The sequence below is a fragment of the Schistocerca americana genome, chromosome 8 (assembly GCF_021461395.2).
Source record: "Schistocerca americana isolate TAMUIC-IGC-003095 chromosome 8, iqSchAmer2.1, whole genome shotgun sequence".
Lineage (NCBI taxonomy): Eukaryota > Metazoa > Arthropoda > Insecta > Orthoptera > Acrididae > Schistocerca > Schistocerca americana.
Genome location: NC_060126.1, coordinates 228660554 through 228673543, shown reverse-complemented (window position 1 = coordinate 228673543; position 12990 = coordinate 228660554). Strand labels below are relative to the sequence as shown.

At 43.1% G+C, this 12990-nt stretch overlaps 1 protein-coding gene across 1 annotated transcript in view; it reads left to right on the top strand.

The window, feature by feature from the left end:
* The window catches only part of LOC124625777 (histone-lysine N-methyltransferase SETDB1-like), a 284740-nt gene that overhangs the window by 72565 nt on the left and 199185 nt on the right, over nucleotides 1–12990 (top strand). The window contains exon 5 of the mRNA XM_047149218.1: nucleotides 5600–5697. Coding sequence (XP_047005174.1) covers nucleotides 5600–5697 — 98 coding nt within the window. The remainder of the gene's footprint in view (nucleotides 1–5599; nucleotides 5698–12990) is intronic.

Here is a 12990-nt window from a genome sequence, read left to right as displayed (position 1 = left end):
TTAAGTATGTATATCTGTATGCAGGTTCAGAGTCTGCTCCCATACCTCTTGTTCGATTTCAACCAAATTTTGCACACCAAAAGCACGCTTCAGGAGTATCAGCACTGTGGGGATTATAACCTTGTAGCTCCAATGGGAGCAGAGATAAGAGAAAAATGTGATTTTTCAGCCCCTGCCATGGCTGCTCTGCATGACAGGCATGTTGTTGTATCATCATCGTGTTGTGTAGGGGCTAAACATGCATATAATCACAGCTGGGAGAAGTTCAGATAGATAAAGCTGGGGATGAACAGAGAAAGCAGGGCAGGAGGGGATGGATAGAAAGAGAATTTGCAAGAGGGGATGGTCAGAGAGAGGGAGGACTGGTGGAGATGGACAGAGAGAGGGCAGGAGGGAGGACAGAGATGGGCAGAAGAAGATAGATAGGAAGATGGGGAAGGAGGACAACACCAACAGGGAGAGGGGGAAGGAGGAAGGGACAGAGAGAAGGTGAGGATATAATGGGTATGGAGAGATGGAGGAGGAGATGAAAGGATGTGAGGTGTGAAGGAGGGACTGTGTGGAGAGGTGGAGATGGACAGAGAGAGAAGGGGGAGGAGGAGAGGGAGAAGTGGAGGAGGAGTAAATGCACAGAGGGATGGATTGGGAGAGAGAAGCAGATGAGGAGATGATGACCAGAGGAGGCAATTAAGAGGGGGGAGGGGGCAGAGAGGTGGTGTGACGAGATGGACAGAGTGAGGTAAGAGAGAGAGAGATGTGGGAAATACGAGACGTGAACAATATTTGTCGAACACACATACATACATCAAGTGGACTTTAGATATATGTATGTAGATAGGTTTGTATGTATGGGATCTTCTCCCAAAACCCTTGAACCAATTTAACCAAATTTGGCACACAAATAGCAAACTTCACAAGTACCAGCACTGCTTTGCCTTGTCAATGTGTTTGGCAGGTCGGCCTACATGTGGGGAGGTGGCATGACTGGGGGGGGGGGGTTGAGATGTATATAGATAGGGATGGACAGAGAGAGAGGGCAAGAGTGGATGAATAGGGAGAAAGAGGGCAGGAGGGCGTAGATCAGAGAGAGAGGATAGGAGGGGATGGATGGAGAGGGGTGTGTGGGAGGCCAAACAGAGAGAAGGGTGGTAGGAAATTGACATGCAAAGGGGATGGAGAAGATGGGCAAAGGGAGGGGGAGGAGGAGTTGAAGGGAGAGTGTGGAGAGGAGGCAGTGGATAGTGAGAGGGTGAAGATGAGGTGGACATGGTGACAGGGAAGAAAGAAACGAACACAGATAGTAGTAGAAGGGATGAGCGTATACAGGTGTAACTGGGGGAGGGGCTAGCATATATAAAAAACTGTGTATGTTTGTGAGCTAAGTACACACGCCCTGCACTTCCTCCAAAAGCCCAGATCAATTTCAATCAGATTTGACATATAAACAGCACTCTTCACAAGTCACAATATTATGAGAAGGAAAGTTGCTACTCACCATATATCGGAGATGTTGAGTCGCAGGTAGGCACAACAAAAAGATTTTCACACTTAAAGCTTTCGGCCAATGGCCTTTGTCAACAATAGACACACATATGCACTCACACACTCCATTGTTTGAATCTCTACAAGTATCCACATTTGGGGCTTTACAGCCTACTTGTTCCAATATGAACGAAGTTATAGGCAGTCCCTGCCATATAGGCTTCCCTGCACAACAGGCATGTTGGAGTAGTATCCGCTTGCTTTGCCTGGCAGGCTACATATCAGAAGCAAAAAAAAACTGTTTTCAAGCCCTTGACAGCGTGTGGATGAACATGACATAGAGAGGGTAGAGATTGGGGATGGAGGTGGGGGGGGGGGGGGGGGTAGTGCATGGTCAGAGAACGAGGAGGATGACGGGATAGTGAGAGATGGGTGTGGAGGAGGAGAACAGAAAGAGGGGTGAGGAGGAGATGGACAGAGAGAAGACAGAGAAAGATGGGAAGAGAGAGCTGAGGAGGAGATAGGCAGAGAGGAGGGATGGGAAGGTGGGTGGAGTGGTCTGATGGGGAAGATGGGCAGATAGGGTGGTGAGGTGATTGGTAGAGAGGAGGGGAGGATAAGATGGACCAAGAGAGGGGAAGAAGAGGTGCGTGCATTATGTGTGATACATACATACGTGGGCAAAGACGGGAAAAAGGCTAGTGTATATATATTGTTAGTTCTTTTTTCCCAATTAAGTCCCTTCTTCTTCTTTTTGTGAATTGCATTTTTAACGTCCTTTAACCTAACTGTGACAGGGATTGCTAGTATATGTGTTTTGTTCATTCTTTTTTCTCCAGTTAAGTCTCTTCCTCTTCTTGTGAATTTAATTTTTAACTTTCTTTAATCAAATAGTGACAGGGAATGCATAATTGATTTTCCACAACTGAGATGTCAATGTTACTTCTACTGATCTTTTTCCGGTACATTATGTTTGCCTCGATTCGGGGTGTGGAGTTACTTTTTGTTCCGGAGGACTTGTACATTTTATCTTTTATATCCATAGTTCCTATTTCATTTCTCCACTTGAAAGACATTTAAATAGTTTCTAAAAGCCAGAGATTCAGAAGTGTTTTATAATTTTGCTGTGAGTCACACTTTCCCGCTGTATTCTAATTTTGGCAGACATGCATTGGATATGTTAATCTTTTAAAACATTTTTTTAGCACAGCTATAAATTTTTCATATTGTTTGTCTGTATGTATTAAATTTGAATATTCGAACTAATTTCGAACAAGAGCACTATGTTAATGTTCCAGTATAAAAAAAAGTAATATCTGGGTTCAGCTGTATGATAAATCTGTATTCCTGATTCAACTAGTTTCGTGGCATTAGAGCCTCATCTTCAGGGATACATATTTATTTCATAGTACGTTCTAATAATTAAAATGTTTGACCATCAAGAGGTTGGTAGACCAGTTTAAAATATAGCAGAGTGCAGGGAACATCATCCTCATACAGGAAACCTAAGGCTTAACATCATCGTGACATGAGATAAGTTTGTCTAGGTGGTCACTCATGTTGTCATAGCAGTGTTAAACTTTAGTTTTCCTGTATCAGTCATTTTAATCGTTCTCGTCGTCTTTTTACTTTGCCTGCTCTGCATATGGGGGATACTGTCCTACATTTTAGAGACACAGTGCGGTTTCTGGGCCTAATTTTTGACTCCAGTTTGTCATGGCTGCCACACCTACGCGACGTGAAAGCCAGAACCCTGAAGGCACTGAACATCCTCAAGTGCCTCAGCCACAGGTCTTGGGGAGCGGACAGGGCGCGTCTCCTTCAGTTTTATCGAGCTTTTGTGCGTTCACGGCTTGACTATGGGTGCGCAGTGTATGGTTCAGCGAGGCCGTCTTATTTGCAGATCCTTGACACTGTCCACCATGCTGGGATTCGACTGGCCACAGGTGCTTATCGGACAAGTCCCATACCCAGCCTCTGTGCTGAGGCTGGGGAACCATCACTTACCATCCGGCGGCAGCTCCTGCTGGTGTGCCAGGCTTGTAAGTTTCTTGCAGCTCCCACCTCGCTTGCTCACCATCTTGTTGCTCATCCACCTCTGGACTGCCTTTTTTCCCACCGTCTCCGGGCCATGTTGCCGTTTGGGATCCGAGTGCAACGTGTGCTAGAGTTCCTCGGTGTGGAGTCTGTACAACCCCAAATCCTTGGTTTTAACCGCCTGCCACCCTGGTTACTGAAGAGGCCCGGAGTGATTTTAGATTTATTGCAGTACAAGAGAGATTGCACTCCTGCCATTGTTTTTAGTGCAGCATTTTCTGCCATTTTATCTGAGCACCACGACTATATAGCCATTTTTACAGATGGGTCGAAACAAGGGGATTCCGTTGGTTGCTCTGTTGTTTTTCCGGATTGTGTCCTCAAGGTCCGACTGCCTAAGACTTTTACTATCTTTGATGCAGAATTGTCTGCGATCTTGCGGGCACTGGAGCAGGTGAGACATTCTTCCTGTCGTAAATTTCTTGTCTGTTCCGATTCACTAAGTGCCCTTCACTCATTGCAACGTTTGTATCCAGCACATAAAATAGTCCAGACCATCCAGGATGCCCTCCTCCAACTACACCGATTGGGGAAGGTGGTGGCTTTCTGCTGGGTTACGGGGCATGTCGGCATTGCTGGGAATGAAAGGGCAGATCTCGCAGCCAAGGAGGCGTGTCTCAATCCACAAGTATCTCAGTGTGCTATACCCCTGCAAGCACTTACCTCGCTGTTGAGCTCACGAGTCATGCGTCGGTGGGAGGATGAGTGGCTGGAAGTGACTGACAATAAGCTACGTATAGTCATGCCCACAACGCGTGTGTGGTGTACTTCCTATCAGCCCCGTCGACAGGACGAGGTTCTTCTCACTCGACTTCGGATAGGCCACAGCCCTATGACGCATGGCTTCCTGCTCTGGCGGGAGGACCCTCCAGTGTGTGGTGCTTGTGGCGTTCAGGTCACTGTGCGCCACGTTTTATTGGATTGTGTTTTATTTTCTGACCAGCGGACCGCGGCTGACTTGCCAGCGGACCTGCCATCTCTTTTAGGCAACACTCAGATGGCTGTGGTTAGAGTTTTAAAGTTCTGTGCCATGTCAAATGAATTTACAAAGATTTTAGGGAGAGGATATTAATTTGCTCACTTTGTGACAAGCTCGCCCATATTTTATGTAAGTGGCCAGCCAATGACAATTTCCTGTGGCATTCTTGTTGCTATGTTTTCCCTTTCCTTACGTTTTACTTTCTTGTGTAGCATTTACCTTCTTTTCCTGCTTTCTTTGCATGTATGCTTCAGTTTTATTAGGTCTCTCCACATTCGTTCCTTTTAATGTGTGTCAGGGCGCTGATGACCTCGACGTTTAGCGCCCATAAGCCCCAACACACACACACACACACACACACACACACACACTTCCTGTATCAGAATGATGATCCCAGCATTCTGCTCTATTTTAAGTTGGACTACCGATTTCTTGATGGTTGAACATCTTTATCACAACTGGACAGAGAATGTTGGGTCATCTACAGCTTATCATTTGGAGTACATTGTGATTTGGAGTATCGCTGAAGATGTGGCTCCTAACACCACAAAACTAGTAGGATCAGGAGTAATGATTTATCATACAGCTGGCACAGTTTTATTAATCATGATGCAATTCTACAGCTGCTGATGCCCACAATACAAAATTTGCTACAGTTTCTGGCTGAATTGTATTGCAAATTTTATAAATTAAAAAAAAAGCGTTGCTTTTGGGAACACACAAGATATCATTGTAGGCCTGGCCTGAAATCATGAATATGCACATTATCTGATGCTGAAGACTATTTCAGAATTAGGCGCAATATGATTCTGATATTGCGTTTACCTTTCTGATGAGCAAGACTAAGTCTTATAACTACATTATATACCTTACATTAGAAATATTATTTTTCTTCATTCACATACTTATAATGTAGAGCTAAAATCAGAGAAAGCTGAAATGGAGCTTATTGTCTGTTGTTAAACCAATTTCCCGTCACAAAATGTTGGATTGCTTGTTTTATCTCCACATTTCATTTATATTTTCTTTTTGCTTTTACAGAGGAAGCAAAAAAGTTTACAGATGAAATAGATGAAGCCCAGAGAATAATTGATAGATTCAGAAGAGAGTTTTATGCAGCTTGCAGTGCACCAATTAAGGTATGTGCTGTAATTATCAGGCAAATTATTCGTTGCATTGATATTGAAGTTGGTCACATTGTGAAGTTATGGAAAACTAGTAACATTTGAAAATAGTTTTCTGACTACTGAGGTGGTGCTGTGGTTCTAGAATTGAAATAGCATTTAGTAGTAGCAAAATTTAATTCCCTTCTTATTTATTTTAAAAAAATGCTGAGATACCTCAGTGTAAAAGACCATGACTGATTTCTTTCCTCAATCTCCAATGAAGACATCCTTTAGTCCACATCATGTAGGCTGTATTTTTGTAGTCTTAAGTCCAAAGTCTGCTTTTATGCAGCTCTTCTCACTAGTCTATCCTGTACGAGCCTCTACATCTTGCAGTAAATACTGCAACATACCAGCAACATTTGTATAATCCATAATTCTACTGGTTCTTGCAGTCCATTGAAAACAGTAAATTGTAACATAGCCAAATTTTAAAGCATTACATAGTTTCGCTTTCAATCTGGTCCCAAGTGTACACTCTCGTGTCATGAAATGAGTTTTCAGCTAACATTGACAAATGGGTTTCTATGCACATGTTGTTGGTTTGTGTGGCTTCGGGTGAATGGTGGTAAAGCGTTATCACATCAGGTTGGAGGTAACCAGTGGTGAGCTCTTAAAGTCATGATGCATATATGGTAGAAAATACACTTTGCTGAAATACACTTTGCTGAAATACACTTTGCTTGCATTCCTCTTTATAGTTGCCACCTGTCTACACAAGTGTGTGTGTGTGTGTGTGTGTGTGTGTGTGTGTGTGTGTGTGTGTGTGTGTGTGTGTGTTATTGTTCTTCACTTTCACTGGGGATAGCAATGTCGTCAGTTATTCTTATACCTGATATCCTTCCACCCCAAATTTTAATGCCATTAAAGAACATCTCTAGAGTCTTCACTTCCTACAGGGTCTTGAAACTTTGTGTTTTTGTGGGAACTTGCCATCTTTCTTAAAGTTTGCCAATTAATGTGTTTTAGAATTCCCAATGCACACTTTCAAGAGTTAAACAAATCTGTTGCCATTCATGTTGACCTAATGTGATCATTCCTTTTCATATTACCACAAATGATTAGACATAGCTGTTTTTATGAGTTAGCTGATTCCAGTTGTGACTCATTGATGATGTAGTCACAAGATACTACTTTTGTAAGTTTTGCGAATGACACAGTTTTATGTTTATAAACATTTAAAACAAGTAAATAATGACACCATTCTCAAGCCAAGATCTGACTAGATATTTGTACAGGTTTTTTCATATTATGAAATAGTTGTTAATTAACCTGTCTAAAGCATATTCAGTTAGTGGTGTCAGGTGGAGCCTTGTAGCATAGCTTGAGGTTATGTTGGAAGATGAAAGCATTGTTGAGAATTGACGGAGTCAAGAAATATGATTCTGACAACCTGATTGTGGTGAAACATTGATGTGTACGAGGTGCATTCAAGTTCTAAGGCCTCCGATTTTTTTTCTCCGGACTGGAAAGAGATAGAAACATGCGCATTGTTTTAAAATGAGGCCGCGTTCATTGTCAATACGGCCCAGAGATGGCAGCACTGTACGGCAGATGGAATTTTACCGCCAGCGGCGAGAATGAGAACTGTTTTAAATACTTAAAATGGCGACGTTTTCCTTACTTGAACAGTGTGCAATCATTCGTTTTCTGAATTTGGGTGGTGTGAAACCAATTGAAATTCATCGACAGTTGAAGGAGACATGTGGTGATGGAGTTTTATGGATGTGTCGAAAGTGCGTTCGTGGGTGCGACAGTTTAATGAAGGCAGAACGTCGTGTGACAACAAACCAAAACAACCTCGGGCTCGCACAAGATCAAGAAAGTGGAGAGAACTGTTTTGGGGGATTGCCGAATGACTGTTGAACAGATCGCCTCCAGAGTTGGCATTTCTGTGGGTTCTGTGCACACAATCCTGCATGACGACCTGAAAATGCAAAAAGTGTCATCCAGGTGGGTGCCACGAATGCTGACGGACGACCACATGGCTGCCCGTGTGGCATGTTGCCAAGCAATGTTGACGCGCAACGACAGCATGAATGGGACTTTCTTAACGTCGGTTGTGACAATGGATGAGACGTGGATGCCATTTTTCAATCCAGAAACAAAGCGCCAATCAGCTCAATGGAAGCACACAGATTCACCGCCACCAAAAAAATTTCGGGTAACCGCCAGTGCTGAAAAAATGATGGTGTCCATGTTCTGGGACAGCGAGGGCGTAATCCTTACCCATTGCGTTCCAAAGGGCACTACGGTAACAGGTGCATCCTACGAAAATGTTTTGAAGAGCAAATTCCTTCCTGCACTGCAACAAAAACGTCCGAGAAGGGCTGCGCGTGTGCTGTTTCACCAAGACAACGCACCCGCACATCGAGCTAACGTTACGCAACAGTTTCTTCGTGATAACAACTTTGAAGTGATTCCTCATGCTCCCTACTCACCTGACCTGGCTCCTAGTGACTTTTGGCTTTTTCCAACAATGAAAGACACTCTCCGTGGCCGCACATTCACCAGCCGTGCTGCTATTGCCTCAGCGATTTTCCAGTGGTCAAAACAGACTCCTAAAGAAGCCTTCGCCACTGCCATGGAATCGTGGCATCAGCGTTGTGAAAAATGTGTACGTCTGCAGGGCGATTACGTCGAGAAGTAACGCCAGTTTAATCGATTTCGGGTGAGTAGTTAATTAGAAAAAAAATCGGAGGCCTTAGAACTTGAATGCACCTCGTAGAATAACTGGATGCCTAGGTTATGTCAGAAGGTGATATCTATATGCCTTCGGGTTACATGAACAAGGTGAAAATAGGTTATTTTCCTGCGTTCAAAAGGAAATTACCTTATTTGTAAGTCATTGCCTACTGCCTTTGCCATCTTTTTTCACACAGATGCTTATAAGAAACATTACTAAAGCACACTTAAATGTAAGTGCATTGGTGCCCTTTCAGACATTTTTACCAAGTTTTCTGTGCTAGAACCATTGCACTGCAATTCATGTTGTCCTATTTGCTGCAAAGATTTTTTTCAGTCTTCTTAGTGAGTTGATATGGCCTGCTACGATTTTTTATCCTGTGCCAGAATTCCGACCCTAGATGCTGGAGTTGGTGGTCATTTGTGTGAGGTGTGTGTGTGTGTGTGTGTGTGTGTGTGTGTGTGTGTGTGTGTGTGTGTGTGTGTGTGTGTTAACTGACGTAGGCTTTGGTGAAAGCTATATGAGAGTGTCATTTAATCACGCCTGTCTGCAAGTTGGCATGTCCTCTTTACAGTAAGTAGCAATCTATCTTTTCCTACATTGTTGATATTACTACTTGGAGTTCCCATTGTCTGATTTTTGCAAACATTAAATGCTTAGGTTTGTGCATACTACACCACTTGGTCTGCATATTAGTTCATCTGGCTATGTCCCATCCTACAGTGTTTACCATCACTGTACTCAATGTATTTGTATTATGATGTGATCACGACTTTTGTCTCATGACTACTGGAAATGATGCGCTTGTTACTAGGCAAATCGTCATCAGATTTTAATATGCAAGTTAAATGAAACAGAATACATTGTTCTTAAGGTGAGTTGGAACGCCCTATCCTGAAAGTCTTAAATTTAGTGACTTGGCTTCCCTGTACTTCAGGAACCACTTTAGCCATTGGCATGAAACTTTTACAGGACATTAAACTGCATATTTCTGAGCCTACTGAACTACAATAATTGCATTTCAGCCACACTTTCGGAAATACAGTTTTTCAATTACACAGTTAAAATTTTATGTAGCTTTTTGTAAGTTATCCTAAATAATTTTAATTATACATAACACCATGTTCTTCTTTTAGTTTAGTAGACTCAGGATATGTATGTTATTACTCCAGGAAAATTTGAATACTGTACTCAAAATGATTTCTGAGATTTAGGGAAAAATGCAACGAAAAATGTAAATTTTTGAGGCTTCTGAAGTTTCAAAAGACTGTAACTCACTTAATATGTGATTAATTTTTCTATTTTTAGTCACTTAGAAGCACCCTGCACCATACTGTATATCATCCTCTTGATCTTTTTCCAAGTTTTTTCTTCTTTTCTTCTTTCTAGACTCCTTAGTGGCCAACTGTGCTGCATACTCTGCCTTATTAATGCGATCCTTGTCCATCCGTTCTAGTTCTCTGATGCAGTTTGCTCCAGGATTAATTCCCATATGCTGTAGCACTTTCACCCTTCCGATGTTGCCAACATTAAAGCAATAACAGAATCCCTGACCCCTCTCCCCACATAAGTGTCTTCGTTCCAACAAAAACATTTTTTGGTAAGCGAGTCCATATAACATTATTGAATGACTCATTGGGATTTTGAGTCTGACCATCCAGACACTTCTTCAGTAATTCAGGGTTTGCCAGGTCTCTGAAAATAAGTTTTATGAGATCCATGACTGCTGCTGGGATGGAATGTTTATGGCTGTATTGACTGTTTGAGTACTGGGCATTGCGGTAAGGTCACCATGAAACAGGTCCAGGAGGGAAAAAGTGGTGTACAGGTTTTTCATCAGTTTACAGTCTGTGGAAGAAGGTAGACTATACTGCCTGCTTCATTTTCATCAAATCCTCAGCATTATTTCCAATGGCCATCCCATAATACTGGTGTAGTTCATCAATCATTTTGTCTGTCAGCCTGCCTCTTATGGTTTTACCATCAGAAAGTTTCTTGTCTCCCAAACTTTCTTTCAACTCCCTCAGCCTGGTGCCCACCCTCTTCTGGACATGACCTTTTTAACACATCAATCCGCAGCCTTCTATATAAAAAATTACCCATTAGAAATTGAAGTAATGCACATAAAAATTTTAACATTTTCAACGACAGGTAGTTTATATTTTAAAAAAATAAAATAAAATACTACCCATGTGAGTTTACACACACACACACATCCATCCGCACATACAGACACAGGCAGACATATGTAAATGCAAAGAGGTTGGGCAGAGATGTCAGTCGAGGCGGAAGTACAGAGGCAAAGATGTTGTTGAATGACAGGTGATGTACGAGGGGCGGCAACTTGAAATTGGCGGAGGTTGAGACCTGTTGGGCAACGGGAAGAGAGAATATATTGAAGGGCAAGTTCCCATCTCCGGAGTTCTGATAGGCTGGTGTTAGTGAGAAGTATCCAGATAACCCGGACGGTGTAACACTGTGCCAAGATGTACTGGCCGTGCACCAAGGCATGTTTTGCCACAGGTTGATCCTCATTACCAACAAACACTGTCTGCCTGTGTCCGTTCATCCGAATGGACAGTTTGTTGCTGGTCATTCCCACGTAGAAGGTTTCACAGTGTAGGCCTGTCAGTTGGTAAATCAAGTGGGTGCTTTCACACGTGGCTCTGCCTTCGATCGTGTACACCTTCCGGGTTACAGGACTGGAGTAGGTGGTGGTGGAAGGGTGCATGGGACAGATTTTACACCGGGGGCTGTTACAAGGGTAGGAGCCAGAGGGTATTTTGGGGATTTCATAGGGATGAAGGTTCGGTGGACGGTGGAAACCCGCTCTTGGTGGAGTGGGGAGGATTTCTTGAAGGACGGATCTCATTTCAGGGCAGGATTTGAGGAAGTCGTATCCCTGCTGGAGAGCCACATTCAGAGTCTGATCCAGTCCCGGAAAGTATCCTGTCACAAGTGGGGCACTTGTGGGGTTCTTCTGTGGGAGGTTCTGGGTTTGAGTAGATGAGGAAGTGGCTCTGGTTATTTGCTTCTGTACCAGGTCGGGAGGGTAATTGCGGGATGCGAATGCTGTTTTCAGGTTATTGGTGTAATGGTTCAGGGATTCAGGACTGGAGCAGATTCGTTTGCCACGAAGACCTAAGCTGATGGGAAGGGACCGTTTGTTATGGAATGGGTGGCAGCTGTCTTAATGGAGGTACTGTTGCTTGTTGGTGGGTTTGATGTGGACGGATGTGTGAAGCTGGCCATTGGACAGATGGAGGTCAACGTCGAGGAAAGTGGCATGGGATTTGGAGTAGAACCAGGTGAATCTGATGGAACCAAAGGAGTTGAGGTTGGAGAGGAAATTCTGGAGTTCTTCTTCACTGTGAGTCCAGATCATGAAGATGTCATCAATAAATCTGTACCAAACTTTGGGTTGGCAGGCCTGGGTAACCAAGAAGGCTCCCTCTAAGCAACCCATAAATAGGTTGGCATACGAGGGGGCCATCCTGGTACCCATGGCTGTTCCCTTTAATTGTTGGTATGTCTGGCTTTCAAAAGTGAAGAAGTTGTCGGTTAGGATGAAGCTGGCTGAGGTAATGAGGAAAGAGGTTTTAGGTAGGGTAGCAGATGATCGGCGTGAAAGGAAGTGCTCCATCGCAGCGAGGCCCTGGACGTGTGGGATATTTGTGTATAAGGAAGTGGCATCAATGGTTACAAGGATGGTTTCCGGAGGTAACAGATTGGGCAAGGATTCCAGGTGTTCAAGAAAGTGGTTGGTGTCTTTGATGAAGGATGGGAGACTGCATGTAATGGGTTGAAGGTGTTGATCTATGTAGGCAGAGATACATTCTGTGGGGGCTTGGTAACCAGCTACAATGGGGTGGCCGGGATGTTTGGGTTTGTGAATTTAGGAAGTAGGTAGAAGCAATTTCTCACTTCCAGCCTTGCCTCTCAATCTTTCTTGAAAAACCTTTATGACCAAAGATAAAAAGGATACATTAGATGACAAAGTACATCCTATGCTACAGATATTTGACGATTGAGACCTAGTTTTTATTTGATGTCCATTAAATCATTTTGGGAGAATGCTGTAGTGATTCAGCTTACAGAGCTGCGACAGATTTCTGAACACGGCCATATTTAATGATCTTTTCTTTCAGTGTCACATATATTGCATCCTAATGAAAGCATGGTTTAGTACAATGCCCTCATTGGCACTGCTTGACCTTTTTTGTGCAGTTTGAGAAACATTTGAATGAACTTTGCAGGCATTCACCAGTACCTGACTGGAATTGTACCACATGTATGCAGTCATTTGTAGATTAGTGAATTCAGTGCAGATTTTCTTTCTCGTCCTCACAAGTAAACCTAATTACAGCATTGCATGACATGTAGTATGGACTTCATCTTTAAATAATTCCTAAGTTTCATGCATTTGTTCTGCAAGCAGCAGCTCTAAATCAGCTTAAACCCTCCCCATTTCCTGTATAATCATGTTCTTGCATTTGTTAGCATTATGTTGTTTTTTCATTTCTACTCATTGATGTGTGCTCAACAGTTATGACTGAATCTTTGAGGATAGTTTGAATAAC